Here is a 14635-nt window from a genome sequence, read left to right as displayed (position 1 = left end):
AAAACGTCAAAAATAGATAATTTTAGTACGAGAATTTGATGAGAAAAGGGTAAAGCAACTTCCTGCCTTTCTATTAAGGTTGCATTGGAGAGAATATCTTGTCACCATGAGGGTCTATGCAAGGACTAAGTTGCTTTTACGCCAGCATTAGGGGTTCTGGTGCTTTATGTTTATGTTATAGGTCTGATAAGGCGGGTTGGTCTTCCTTGACTTTATTGGTCCAAGGACAATCCAATGGAGAATTCGTACTCCCATTTAGTGGCCTGTTACAATGACACCTTTGGGAATATTGCATTTAAGTAGTACTTTGTTCTTTTCAAGATGGGGAAATAATTCTGGCTGGTGGCATTACAACCTTTACTAATTTCTGATATTTTGTCGGGGAGGAAGACACTCTGTGGAGATTGGCAAGAGGTAAAAAATTAGATGCCTGGGTGGCCAGACAAGATAAATGTGTCTCGACATAAACAAATATGCAGGAATTTAGTTTTTCATGGATTGTAGGTTTGGCAGGTGGCATGTTCTGTCCGACATTTTTTCCCCCTGCTGCACTACAACAAAATGTTTATGGACTGTTTCCAAAACGAAACACATCAAGAGACTTATTTGCAGGAATGAACAAAAGTGAAAACTATTACTTTTCATTTCCTTGAAAACAAAACCTATCTTTAATAACAAAATTGATTTCAGAAATGATATTCAATCACATATTACAAAATGTTAAGAAACCATACTTCATATGAGTCGAGAACACTTCCTTTATATTTTCACTTCAGCATAAGATTCTCTTTATTTGAACTTGCTAGGTTTTTTCTGAACACTCCATAAAAGTCAACTGAGCAGTGTTCAAAGTTTTTAGTGTTTCCTGACCCAGACGTCATCCATCAGGTCTGTCTTATGCATATGATATAAAAGTTTCTCTTCGATTTTCTCCAGGGCGGCTAGCGTTAGGACCAGTGTTTGATGTTTGAGCATACTGTAGCAATTCAAACCGTAGACTGGCATTAGGTTGAAGTGTTTGATGTCTAATGTTGCACCTGTGATACTCCGGGGCATGATGTCGGTACTGAAAGTAGAAAGCGTAGAGATGTGAGTCAAACTGTATCTATAACGTCCCATTTCATCACATGATCAATAGGCAAGGCCAATTTTCTCGCCATCTGATAAATTTGTCAAGAACTAATGTAAACGTCGCATTTATGATGAAAGATGTAAAAATGTTAACATACTCATCTATGAATAACACGGAGAGCCCCCAGTTCCTTGATTCTATTAGGTCTTCAATATACTGCAAAAGACACGGAAAGAATTAACGTTATGGCATTTCTTACGTGACGTGATGTGACGGTAAACTATTTCTTGCAGGCTATTCTAATGTGAGAGTCGGTCGCATATGCACTGTTACAAAATATGCAACCTAAACCATTTTCATAACAGAAGAGACAGACAAACTTGGTCAAAACTACTTGAGATACACATAGCTTTGACATGTTTTTCAGATGACTAAAGAGTAACTTTTTGATTACAAATAGATTATTAGAACTGCAAGTCAGGACAAGTGATTTGTATCATCAAAAGGCAATAGAGTACTGCTCACACAAAAATTGAAACTTACTTTGGGGTTCTCAGTTGGTATGTCTAAGGAGTCCACAATATGGAGATCATCCTGAAATTGACAAGCAAAATTATAACGTCGTAGGCAGACGAGAAATTTCTTTCAAATTTTTAATGAAATTACTCATATCCCCGAGCTGAAACACTGAATGACTTGATATTACTTTTCCAAAATTAATGACTCCAAAAACACAAAAAAAATCATAAATCTTTACGAAATACTTGCCTGAGCCAGCTTTATAGAGAGGCAGCTTCGTAAGCCATACACCCGGACACTCTTATGCGGCATGTAAAAGTCAGATATAGGACCGCGGGGACCATGACATACTCCACCTGAAATATGAAAATTACTAGATACATCACTTAGTTCACAGAAGATGAAAATGGTTTGGAAGTTCAATGTCCTCGAGCAAGGAACTTATCCTTTCTTGCTCCTCTCCATCAAGGAGCCATTTTGCACCTGGCAATGATGGTATACGTAAAGCTTGTCTTCAGGCCTGAATGATAACTCACAGGGGAGAAGTTTGTTTATGGAATATACACTGGCCATCTGTTGGGGCTAATCTCAAATATGCCTTAGTTCATTGTATCATGATATGCACTGACATCATTTCATGATTGAAACATGTCTTTCACATCGAAGTCGGTCACAGCTCACAGGTTCCCTGGCACAATTTATTCCCAAAAACCTGAATAACGTGTCGTTAAAGAAATGCACCATTAGCGGCATACCTCTAATCCACAATGGGGACCTGATACTGCCGTGTCTTGCACGACCAGTTCCCTTCTGTGGCCAAGGCTTCCGGCCACCCCCAGGCATCTCAGCGCGATTTCGTGTAAAGCGATAGTCCTGGAACATAAATTGATTGATTTTAAAGATTTCCAATGTAGAGAAGGCTTGTATGTTTGTGATCTTGGACAAGTCACCTTATTCTCATTGAAATAAGAAAAGTTACTGCCATGATCAGACAATCAAGCTACATATTATTCTGCTGCTTTATTACATATTACAATATAACCTTCTAAGAAATACTTGCATCCAGAATTTGTAAATGGGTTAAAGTCAAAATAACCATACTGGCGAAGATCGATACTTTCATGCACCAGTGAATCAAATAGTGTCTTACTTACCACTTTTCGGTATCTCTGTTGCCATTTTATATTTTGCTGGATCAGATCAGTTCTGAAAGAAAAGTGGCCAATCTTAGATAAGAGGCTCAGCTACAAAGTAACATCTGCGTTTTAACTTTAATAGATTGATTTCTGCTGTAGTTTATGGTTGTAAAATTACAACAGCTCACGTAACGTTTATTTGTTTCAACAGGCCCTACAAATATCTTTTGATTTGAAAATATGACTCGGACTTGATATTTTCAAACCAGAATGCAGTCTTTTATTTCAAGACACGAATACTCTTCCTTAATTCAAATACCAAGCCATACCTTGGAAATGTCGCAAATATATCAGGGTGCAGATCAACAATGCCTAGTTTTTCGTCCTCTATTGTGCCGAGCGTTTCTAACCAAGCTTGTTTGGCAGGTCTGTTCGCAGGCATGTGGTTCAGCTTCCTTGATGTGAGAATCGGCAGTGGCGGTCTTGCTGCAATTTCTGACACTGGAATATAAGGCGATACCATTTTCAAAGCAATATTTAAATTCCAATATTGGTGGCATTTATAAAGTCAATTTGGTCCCCAGAGTGGCTCAGTAGTCAGAACAGTTCTTACAGTTACACAATAAAGGGCAGGCTATTTCTGTTCCAAAGGATTCTCAAAATCTCACAGGATTTTATTTTAAGTAAATTTTATGTAGAAATTAGCCATGACAGGTAACCATGATGTACCATAAGGAACCATATTTTACTGTGGTATGAGGCACCTCCTGTCCAAGAAATAAATTTTGATCTCTAGTCTATGTTTTCATATAACTTGTTGATTTTTTAATACACACCATCAGGAGTAGAATCCACTGGAGTAGCACCATCAATGTTTTGGAACTGTGTAGCACCCGTCGAAATTTGACAACGGCACTGAAGTAAAAAGGAAAGGAGAATTAGATAGAATGCTCTTCTCTTGCCAAGATATCAACAAAAACATTTCGAGAGGAATATTTTACACCTGGAGCCAGGATGTGATTTTGGTAAGTACATAGTTGGAGTTGTTTAATCCTTGGGCAATTTTCTGGGAATGAAATAATAATGAAACACCATATTGCTGTCAGTGTCAGTACAACATCATTGTCAACTAGCATAGGCCTAGTGATGTTTAGTTCTTGACCTTCGTCCTTGACAGCTTGTCTGTAGGCCTAGTCAAGAATCAAATGAGAGGACGCTTTCCTTATTTCTGGTTGAAAGGCCATCACAAATGATCTCATACAGCTTTGACATCTTGTCTCAGACATTTTGAATCAAAATGCCCATCATGTTAGACTGGAAATGATGATGAAGAAAATGGAGAAAATCAGTTGGTTGGGGGTACTGGCGAAAAAAGAGTACCTTAAATAAAAAAATAAGTTTCAGCTGATATAACTCATCTGTCAGCAATCAGTGAAATTAAATTTACCTTTAAACAGTAGGAACTGATCAAGCGTGCTAGACTACGCTCCGTGGGTCGAATCAAAAGAAAGGGATTCATGCTGTGAGGGTTTTTAGCAATGCATAATTTGGAAAAATTCTGAAAGGAACATGAACATTCAGAGCTAGCATATTTTTCGATTCGTACAAAATACGATGAGCAAAGAAAATTATCTAGAGGATATGCGATACATTAAAAATCAAGATTTTATCAATAAAGGTGTACAATGGCTATCAATTGATAATATTATTCTATTAAACTCGGTTTATGGTTAAAATTTATTTTAATGCTGATTTACGCATCGAGATTGTAGAATTCGTTGCTATCATCTTTGTTTCATGCCGGTTTTCACAGATATCGTTGTCAAATAAACAATGTTTTACCACGTAAGGAACTGTTGGATTTTGATAAATAAGAAACGTTAGGCTATATAAAGTTATCTAGATTTCTTATAAGTTACGTTCAGTATAATTAATGTCGTGGTTTCTGAGATATTGAGAAGTTTTGATGATGCACCATGATCACTTTTTTACTGGCCCTCTATTGATGAATCTTGGAACTGACACCTACAGATTATTTTGTGTACAATATATCATTCATTGTATTCTCTCTGGTGCTACCTTCAAATCAATTATGTTGTTGTTTATGATATTTTCAGGTTTCACTGGAGCATGAAATTCTCCTCCATCCCAGATATTTTGGACCAAATTTACTGAACACAGTAAAGCAAAAGTTGTTCACAGAAGTGGAAGGGACGTGCACTGGGAAGTAAGTAATGCTTTACTAGCAATAACATGCACACATAGCACTAAAATTTACTTCTGAAAATAGCATTTTAGCCAAGGGCTTGTTATTCTGATGTAGATGTTGCCCAGTTAGGTAACTACCTGGAAGAAGGAGAGCATATATCTTGAAAGTAAGAAGAGATCGGAAATTTCATGGGGTTTATTTCGCCCAAAAAAAATCAGCATCTTGCTCAGGTTTGTGCTGTCACAGACTGACCCACTCGCACCAATTGCATGTGTTCCAAAAAAATACTTCATAATTCTGGGGCCTTCGACAAATTCACCCCACAAATAATACCTGGACCGACTATCTTCAACATAATATTTATTTCCTTGCATATTTCAGATATGGTTTCGTCATAGCAGTAACTACGATTGATAACATCGGTGCCGGCTATATACAGCCAGGTCGAGGCTTTGTGGTGTATCCAGTCAAATATAAAGCCATAGTGTTCAGACCATTCAAGGGTGAGGTGCTTGACGCTGTTGTCACACAGGTCAATAAAGTGGGACTCTTCACAGAGATTGGACCGCTCTCTTGTTTCATTTCAAAACATGTGAGTTGATATCAAAGTTTTTGATTGTGATGTGTTATATTTTGTTGACAGCTATCATTAGCTTGTGATATACTATTACAAGTACATGTATCTAACTTCAAGTTCAAGTTGACTGATGATGAGTGGTTTTGACCCTTTCACTGCCAATATATTTGACTAAGTTTAAGAACAAAACTCCGAAGCCCCTATCACAAAGGTATTCATTCATTCAACCTCTTCCTGAATGCTTTCAAATGGTTACTGTTATTTACAAAACATGTTCCATTTTCTGTTTCAGAGCATTCCACCAGATATGGAGTTCGATCCTAATTCCAATCCACCGTGTTATAAAACAAAAGATGAGGTGAGACTAACGGCAATATCTTTGGGAAATTTGATTTATGAGTTTAGTATTGCAAGGCCAGGGCCAGTGGAATTAATGTGGGAAGAAAAACCTCTTCTTCTTTTTCTTTCTGAGGATAAAAATTTGCCATGCTATATCTGTTTTACTTTTCAGGATGTTGTCATTCAACAAGACGATGAAATCAGACTTAAAATTGTTGGAACCAGAGTGGATGCATCAGATATTGTAAGTTCAAGTAGTATAGATTAAGTCTCTAGAATGAAGACTGGACAATGTCTCTAGAATATGCGTGAAATCCTTTAGTTTGGTCACTGTGGAGGGATAATGACCCTGGCTGTTGCTCTGTTTTCCATCTCTACATCCAAGTTGAAATCCTGAGACCGCTTCCAGTACTAGCTTATTGGCTAGTAGCCGACACCAACCTCTTGCATTTAGTTGGCTTCCATCCCCCTCCCTCCATCCTCTTTTCTTCAATCTTCCCACAGGCCAGGTCTCATTCTGTTTGGTCCAATTCCCTCTCCTTGAGGAGCTCTCCCTGTTCAAATGTCCGTTGCATTCAGTTGGCTTCCATCCCCCTCCCTCCATCCTCTTTTCTTCAATCGTCCCACAGGCCAGGTCTCATTCTTTTTGGTCCAATTCCCTCTCCTGGAGGGGCTCTCCCTGTTCAAATGTCCGAAATTTCTTAAATTTTGTAACAAGCACATTGGTTCTTTTCTTCTTTCAGTTTGCCATTGGATCGCTTATGGACGACTACCTTGGTAAGTTATTTCTAAAATTAATGTAGACCCCAATCAAGGGCTGATTTAAGAGGCCCAAGGTGACCTACCATGAACTCTTTGATTCAGGTTTACATGTGTCACTAATCGAAAAGGAGACTCACAGAGATGTGAATGGACTCTTTATAGCTGGCAGCACCAACAAGGCTGGCTCTGAGCTTGAGAACTTGAGTTTTCATTACAGCAGACCAAAAAAACATTGCACATTTTCTGATTGATTGTGTTTGTTTTTATCGTGATGGACGATGTTACTTTTGTTTGTTTCTCGTGTTTGTTCACGCCGTCCACTGATTAAACATTTGTGGAAAAAATCAACAAAAATGTATTCAATACATCAGGAGTGCAGTCAAGGGTGACAGCCCTGTGCACTTCCAGAGCACAAGATTTCTTTTCGTACACTATTTGCTTGCATGGCATTGTGATAACACACTTATTTACAAGGCTGGGTTCATTTATTCAGAATCATAACTTGAATTGGAGATTTTCAATAGCGTAAATATGTACTGGACACTTATAATAAAAAACATGATACATACCAAGTTTTGGCTCCTTAGCTTACGTGCTGAATTACTGTGAGCCGTTAAAATTTTCTCAGTCAATAAGCATAAAACTATAAACATGAAACACTTATCAAATCTTCGTCCACTCGGGGCATTGTCCTGATTTCAACTCCTCTTGTTTTTTTCTCGCATGCTGTGTTTGTGTTTCTGCTACAATTGATCGGTCTGTCCCAGACGGAAGAAAAAACCCCTGTATCTATCAATTCCAGCACCTCGTGTCTCTTGCAGCCATCTAATTGTTTCACCCATCCATGTAAACTATTCCCGTAGCGGGATCAAAAAGGTTATTATCTCATCGCAAGCAATCATGTTATTTCTCGTTACAGGTCTGGTCAGTTGATGGGGATTGGCGCATCACATTGCGGAGACAGAACGACTCGCTTATCGTGTTCATCTGTATATAAATCAATAAATATTTTCTACATGCGTCTGCCTATTACACGGTCAACGAGGCATTTTGTTTTATAAAAAGATGAGTAATGTTATCAACGACTGTCAGTGGAGGAAAAGTACTTTTTTCGCAGAGCTTCAAACGTTAACTCAAGGTACATTTTTGCAGCAGAAAATGCTGCCATCGATATGTCAGATGATTTTTTTTGGAATTAAGGTTGGAGATTCTCTGTGACAGTGTTCAAGAAGTATGGATTAATTTGTCCGATTGATGTTGTAGCTCTTGGAAAAATATGTAAAAGATGTTTTTTCTTACTTTATTGACATGCATCTTGAAAGTCAGTCACATCAAAGGAAAATAAAGTGGTGAATTTTATTCTTAGATCATTGTCGCAATTAATCTCAGCCAATGACTCTACCGATCTCAAAGGAACATCTTTAGGGTTTGTTAAACTTGAAAAAAGACAGCATTTTTCCATGAATATGACAGCTGATGAGAATGTGTCCAGAAAGAAAGGACATGAAGGAAGTTTATGAGGGGTAGATAACTTAACTTTTCATCAAACATGTACATGTGTAAGGAGAATGATTTGTTTAAACATAAAGGTTTTCTTTAAAGTTAGCAGTGTCAGTTCTTCTACGTGTTATAGACACTTAACAATATTTATATGCAGAAATTCAATTGCTGTAAACTTGGTCAGGTGCTGTCCTGCTGTAAACATGGTTAGGTGCTGTCCTGTTAGGTGCTGTCCTGTATACTTGGTCAGTTGCTGTCACAAGTTAAAAAGTTGAAGTCCTGTTGTGAAATTCATCACAACAGAAGTCCTGCTGCCATCTAGAAAAACGTAATGCTCCTGTTCAGTTTCACAGTACAGTGGAACCTCTCTTAGCGGACACCTCTCTATTAGGGACAAGCTCCCATTGGGGACAAACTCTATAAAGGACTCAGATTTTCATTCCAAAGCTGTTTTTTACATTCAAAAAGACCTCTGTAATCAGGACATCCCTCTAATGAGGACAGAATTTGTTAATTTGAAGGATGTCCTTAATAGAGAGGTACGACTGTATTTATATGTACTGTCTGTGTACATTCACCTTTAGGCCATATGCTGTTGGTCTCATTGGTGTGTCCAATCCTGTAAATTCAAGTTGTACTATTGTCATCATGAATAGCTATCTGACTAAGATGGAGAATAAAACAAATGAAACGCAAATCCTTTTGTATTTGGTCAATTACAGTTTTCATTTACAATTTTCTGATGGATTTCATCACCGGCAAATCCCCATGTTTTTAGCCATTTGGTTAGCCTGCTACCTGGGTTGGAAGCATGTAGATAACTTTCATTCACCTTGATCACATTCAGATAAGAAGACCATCACACATCAATCTGTTCCAATAAAATTCTCATTGTTCCTGCAGACAATCCAACAAGGTATATGTATTTTAATTACCATCTTTGAAATTTCATACGCACTTTGGCTGAGATTGTCCTCTGCAGTTGATTTAATCTTTGACGGATGTTCTTGTGGTTAATTTGTTTGATATAAGAGAAAGAGCACACACAACTGTTCAGAAATGTAGACCAATGGGGGTGAAGTGGCCGGGGTCTCTGACTAGCAGTCATGAGGTCTTTGGTTCGATCCGTACTGTCGGCATGAGACACGAGGCAGGTCTATATGCCATACTCCATCTAGGTGCACGAGTGGTTACTGGTGAAAATTGCCCAGGTGGCCGTGCTGTTTGAGCAGCTCCTCTGAGTTCTGCTGAATGGTTTCAGGATAGATTGGGGTTAAAGTCAGATGACGATATTTTGGCAAACCAGAAAACCCCTTATGGTGAGTGTCACAACTCCTGGTTTTCCCAATTTATTTGACATTGTCCGATCACAGGGTGTCTTCTCAAATAATCTATATGCGTCATGATCATGCAGTCTCTCCAATCCTTTTGGTTTACAACAACCCTTGTTTGATGGAAGTAGGCAGTACCTTGAATTGTTTGTGATATTGTACCTTTGTGGTGCATTCTAAAAAGAGGTAGAGCCAATTTTGCATGACTTTAAAATGTATTTTCAATGCTTTTAGCTTCGGCTGGCGACTTGTCCAATCAGCAGTCATTTACTGACCGAGTGATTCCGATATCAAATAAGACCCAATGAGCTTGAAGGGTGGTTGTGACGAGACGAAGCCTAAGGCAACAATGGAATTTGAATTATTATTGACAGAAACCGTTCAGGTCTAATATAGTCATGTATGAAGAGTCCGTCCCCAGAGGTGACCGCATCATCACACGCAGCTGGAGTCGCGCCAACAAGAAATACCTTCCTTCATTAGAACATTATGAATAGTAGACTCGTAGTGGTGATTCTGTTAACGACATTATCATGAAATACTTCGGAAAATTTACAATTATTGGTTGATTTTTGAACCAATTTGTGCCCACTGATTGGGTTAGTTGACTGCCGTTGAGGTGCTCGGTGTGTGAATGGCCTCGTTAGCAACTTGAATACATGTACAGCTCAGGGCGTGTCCTTTACCGTGAGGTGAGGTAGTGGCAAAGTCAGTGATAGAAACCATAGGAATTTGAGGCAAAATATGCAAGAAAAGTACAAGAAATCAAACAAACATTCAAGAGGTACATGTACTATCATATTCTCAATCTTGAGGGTATGAAAGCACCTCTGGAATACTTTTCAAATTTCTCAATAAGCAGGCACTCTGCCTCAAATCCCTGCGCTAGAAACTGAACTAAGTTGAACATCCGGGGGGGGTTCAACTCGCTGTTTGGGGAGCCTTGCTTGACCGCCTATTGTGGATCCGTCCGTCTCTATACCAATAAGTATACCCGACCCGAAAGTGTTTCGTAACGCCCCAGGGCCAAATCCTTCGCAACATACCATCCGTCGTGTCGTCAGGGACGGAAACTTGTCGCTGACCATGCCTTCGTGCCAGCTGCTCACTGATGGAGTCCCTCTAATTGGTCAAAATAACAGCAGTGACATCTCAAGATGAGGCTTGCAAGGTGAGGTAATAAAGGACATCACTTAGGCCACACAAAAACAATACCGGTTAAGCATCAGCGCGCCCGCATCGGATTTTGGTCCCCGCATCGGATTTTATTATTATTATTTTCAAATTTTTAATAAAAAAACGCTGCTACCACTCAAAATCACCAGCGCCACTACCAAAATGTATTGCAAGCATGTTTACAATATAAACTCAGAAGGGATATATCTCGAGCGACTTGCCAGGCCTACAGAATGCCGAGTTGAGATGATATAGATTTCATTGACAAATGTCCTTCTTTTGGTGTTATTGTGTTCCATAGAATTAGAATTGACTCATTATCTATTTAACAGGATTGCTGATGAAGTTCCCTTTCTAAAGACACCAATTATGTGCCGTTCGGTTCATGATACTGCCAGATATTTACTTGATTTCAACCAAAAACCCAGCCCGGCCACGTGGAAGCGCCGCAAAAATTATTCCCGCCAAAAAAGATCGTCAGTGAAATGGCCCTGTTTTACATACTGTTGCGACGGAAACTATATCCTTTCTTGAAAAACTTTGTTTTGTCTGGCAATTTATTAAATTGAGTCTCAAGTCAGAAAGGACGGTTCATAGTCGAGGTTACAGTAGTTCTGTTTCTCTCCTACCCAGCTTCATGTAACACATTACAATTGGCGTTCAATCCTCTCCCTGCAATCAGCCAAGACAACGGAATGTCCGCAGCCGAAGAGCGACGAAGTGCGAGAGAATGTCGCTACTGTTCCGCCTCATCGATGTCTATAGATAGTGGATCGTGATTCAGTTGACTTGATCCGAATGACAGCGAACAGGTGCAGACGACAGTTTGGAAGGAGCATCAACCTGGCATGAAATCGCATGACTTGTATACTGATATCGTTATCAGGAGGTCGAACAATAAGATGGGCGTTCGCGTTTGCATTTCGCGGGCTATGCGAAGATCCAGAAACTAAGAAAGTGTTCCTGAAAATATCAATATAAGAGTGGTTGCTGCCTGAAGTTCATCAGATTTTTATAACGTTGTCTCTCCTTTGTACTAAATTGACAAAAGTTATATTCTCCGAAATGATATAATCCATACGTGTCCACTGTTTACAATATGTAGTAAGGCCATCGACGAACCTCCACAACTCCCCCACCAAATCATTACTTCCACAAAAACTATTGATAAATCTCACCAATACTATTGATAAACTCTACAATATAGAATTGTATCATTATTCGAGCTGTTATCCACCAGCCTTTTTCATCAAATTTATAAACTCTCAGAATGATGCCTCAAAAAATGCTTTGAAAATTACAAATTCAATAATCTCCACTGTATAATATACAGTTATCACCATCTGATCGAGTTTTACTGCAAGCTGGAAATTATCGGTTTTTATTCATCGGAAAAAAGTATTTTCAGAAATTGTCTATAATTGCCAAAATTTTAACTTCGGATTCCCCCTGGGCTTTTGATGTGCTGTTAAATGTGAGATCAAAGTACCACTGGGCTGACGACACAGTTCAAATTTCCGCCGGCATAATATCGCAAACTTAAATAGAATTCTATTGAAAATTTAGTCGCTATGACTACGGAGGGGCTTCAACTATACATGTAACTCAGGGTAAATTTCTCCGTATAGTTGACATTGTTTCATCAAGTTTTGATGTACCTTTAGGCTTTGTTTGCATCAGCTACCCCTGTGTCTTTTTATAAGCGTAATCCACAGTATACATGTACTTCATTTTGTCAGGGTCGGAAGCTGGTCAGTTTGTTTAAACAAAGGGCGCTTGTGCCGCGCCCATCCGGGATATGCCAGTCGAGAAGGAAACTCAGCCTCCAACACGAGTAGAGCGTTAACGAATGTTTCGTTTTTCGGCCACTTTAAAAACTTAAAAACAATTTGGAGGTGTTATTCTCCAGGGAGTATTCCTCCGGAATGAGCGGGATGAGCGTTTTACGTACCACTATACATGCAGTTAGGCGCCAATTGGATTTATTGGCCTATTCGGTGGTTCCCGCACTCAACCTTCAAACTATTCTGGACTTCCAAAGATCGCACCTCAATTTTTGCGAATTGACCATACAACTTAGCTACTGGCCTTAGACATCCCGAGATCCGGAGCGACAATCTCGCAAATCCTTCTCATCTCCCGGGGACTTCGCGACCAGTTGATCCGATCTCCCGTTTATACACCCGCAGCAGGTTATCTTTCCACAAGACTAAACACCGGCAACACCTAATTGATGTGTCCTACTCGTCAACGTGAAAGACAAGCGCATTCTGAAGGGCTAAGGCGGATATAATACCTAGTTTCTAGTCATTTTCCTGGCGTGCACGGTTAGCTAGGGATAGACTCTTCTGCAGGCCATGTATCGTAATCCTGATCGTCTTTCTTCGACGGGCGACAGAACGAGACCGCTCCACTGGGTCTGGTGGGGAGCAAACTTGGCGGCACGTTAAGATAACGGTGGTTTAGCGGTCGCCAAACCAGATAACGGAGCTTTGAACAACCAGGCCTTGAGATAATCCCTTCTCCGCACGTTTAAAGAAGTCCGAGTAGGCGTATATAGTGCGTCCAGGACTTGATGGTCAAAATGTGCAGGACTCAGGACGGCCTTCCTTCCGAGGCCATCAACTCGTTTAGCTAACGCCAATCTCGGCTCTGAGGCCTGAACGAGTGATTACTTCTGCATTGTCTATTGACTACGGACATCAAACCCTTAAAGATTCGATTATCAATGGCATTATTGATGAAATGCCATCGCTTCCTGTAACCGAACAGGATGATTGGAAAAACTACACTTTTTGGCAAAGCAAGAACGGAGAATTCATTAATTTTTCCGATAATTGACTCTCGTGTTTATCATGTCCCATGTCAGTTGACGGTCGTCGCCCTGGTTCACATTACGATATGGATGCGCACTTCAGCCCAAGGCTATGTATTATTTTGCATATTTATTGTGCGGCAAAATCTACAGCGACATTTTTTAAATCACCGTCGGCTTTGCCGGCCCCAGTGCGATTTTTGCCGCCAGCGTATTCAGACCAACTGGAGAATGTTTGCGCCGGGGCCCTTCCTCACAGGTTTTCTTATAGCCTGGTTTCTAGTTTGCATATGACCCGTCCTCTCCTGTCCTACCTTTCGCCTCCCCTTGTTCCCCGGACATTCTATCCTGAAGGACATTTGGCGACCTGTTGACGAAAAGTGCACGAAATTATCGCCCTCCGGACTGTGCGGCTAAAAAAACGTTGCAGCGGTAAATATGTGGCGATTGGTCGACTTGATTTGCCCTCTCCTAAAGTTCTGCTGACCACTCCGCAATCAAGAAATACGGGACCTTGACTGTTGTATGAGACGTGATTTGGAACATTGATGACCCTTCGTAATTACATGTGTCAGAACAAAGGAAAATCATCATACATGTAGGCGGTGTAGCAGCGGCCGCAAATAAGCGAATCCGACACGACAGCGTTGTAAAAAGCCACCCAGTTTTACCGAGTTGATTGTGGGTTCGGGTTTTCTTATCCGCGTTTTAACTTTTTTTTGTTTTCTTCAATATACAAACGTTTTGCTCCCCAACTCACCTAGTTTTCCGGACAACAAGAATCCTGTACTGGAATAATTTGCCTTCAACATCAGTTGAAGATAGTGTGATACACCTGGTGCGTAAAGTTGCCATTTTTCCCGTATCTCAATGCACTTTCATTAGCGGACGGAATCGGGCACAGAGAGAAACGTGTCAATGAGTTTATCTCTAGCCTTTCCAAGGCAAGAAACACTTAGCGATGGACACACTGCCTTTACTCACATCAAATATTGGTACGTACCAGAAACGCGCTTTTTAAGTATTTCCGTTCGTACGGTTTCGCTCTTTTGACGGAAGCATCCTTTACGGAAGTTTGCCCGTCCGAGAGGCATCAAGCTTGTCAGTACAAGAGGACATACGTGACCGACGACTTCCTACGGTATTCATAATTCCACCCGTTCTGAGGGTTAAAAAACCCACTTAAATCTCAATACATC

At 40.1% G+C, this 14635-nt stretch overlaps 2 protein-coding genes across 2 annotated transcripts; one reads left to right on the top strand and one right to left on the bottom strand.

The window, feature by feature from the left end:
* Window positions 1–644: 644 nt before the first annotated feature.
* On the bottom strand, window positions 645–4297 carry LOC135484939 (large ribosomal subunit protein uL4m-like). The gene is made up of 9 exons (XM_064766648.1): window positions 4175–4297; window positions 3564–3642; window positions 3057–3228; window positions 2746–2797; window positions 2347–2464; window positions 1841–1947; window positions 1616–1666; window positions 1230–1288; window positions 645–1066 (listed from the first exon to the last, which is right to left on the bottom strand). The coding sequence occupies exons 1-9, from the start codon at window positions 4244–4246 to the stop codon at window positions 856–858; spliced, it is 921 nt and encodes a 306-aa protein (XP_064622718.1). The 5' UTR covers window positions 4247–4297; the 3' UTR covers window positions 645–855.
* Window positions 4298–4508: 211 nt separating this feature from the next.
* Window positions 4509–8252, top strand: LOC135484708 (DNA-directed RNA polymerase II subunit RPB7). Its single transcript, XM_064766352.1, has 7 exons — window positions 4509–4572; window positions 4845–4954; window positions 5318–5528; window positions 5806–5871; window positions 6025–6096; window positions 6596–6629; window positions 7534–8252. The coding sequence occupies exons 1-7, from the start codon at window positions 4561–4563 to the stop codon at window positions 7545–7547; spliced, it is 519 nt and encodes a 172-aa protein (XP_064622422.1). The 5' UTR covers window positions 4509–4560; the 3' UTR covers window positions 7548–8252.
* Window positions 8253–14635: the final 6383 nt, after the last annotated feature.

The sequence above is a fragment of the Lineus longissimus genome, chromosome 3 (genome assembly GCF_910592395.1).
Source record: "Lineus longissimus chromosome 3, tnLinLong1.2, whole genome shotgun sequence".
Taxonomy (NCBI): Eukaryota; Metazoa; Nemertea; class Pilidiophora; order Heteronemertea; family Lineidae; genus Lineus; species Lineus longissimus.
Note: the sequence above shows the minus strand (reverse complement) of the source record. Positions and strands in the feature narration are given on the sequence as shown.

Coding starts and splice junctions, on each gene's coding strand:
- LOC135484939 (XM_064766648.1), bottom strand. CDS start 4,246: ATGAATCCCTTTCTTTTGATTCGACCCACGGAGCGTAGTCTAGCACGC. Junction 3,643..4,174: donor TCAGTTCCTACTGTTTAAAG/GTAAATTTAATT, acceptor TTTTTACTTCAG/TGCCGTTGTCAAATTTCGAC. Junction 1,289..1,615: donor TACCAACTGAGAACCCCAAA/GTAAGTTTCAAT, acceptor TGTCTTTTGCAG/TATATTGAAGACCTAATAGA.
- LOC135484708 (XM_064766352.1), top strand. Junction 5,872..6,024: donor GTTATAAAACAAAAGATGAG/GTGAGACTAACG, acceptor TTTACTTTTCAG/GATGTTGTCATTCAACAAGA. Junction 6,097..6,595: donor GAGTGGATGCATCAGATATT/GTAAGTTCAAGT, acceptor TTCTTCTTTCAG/TTTGCCATTGGATCGCTTAT.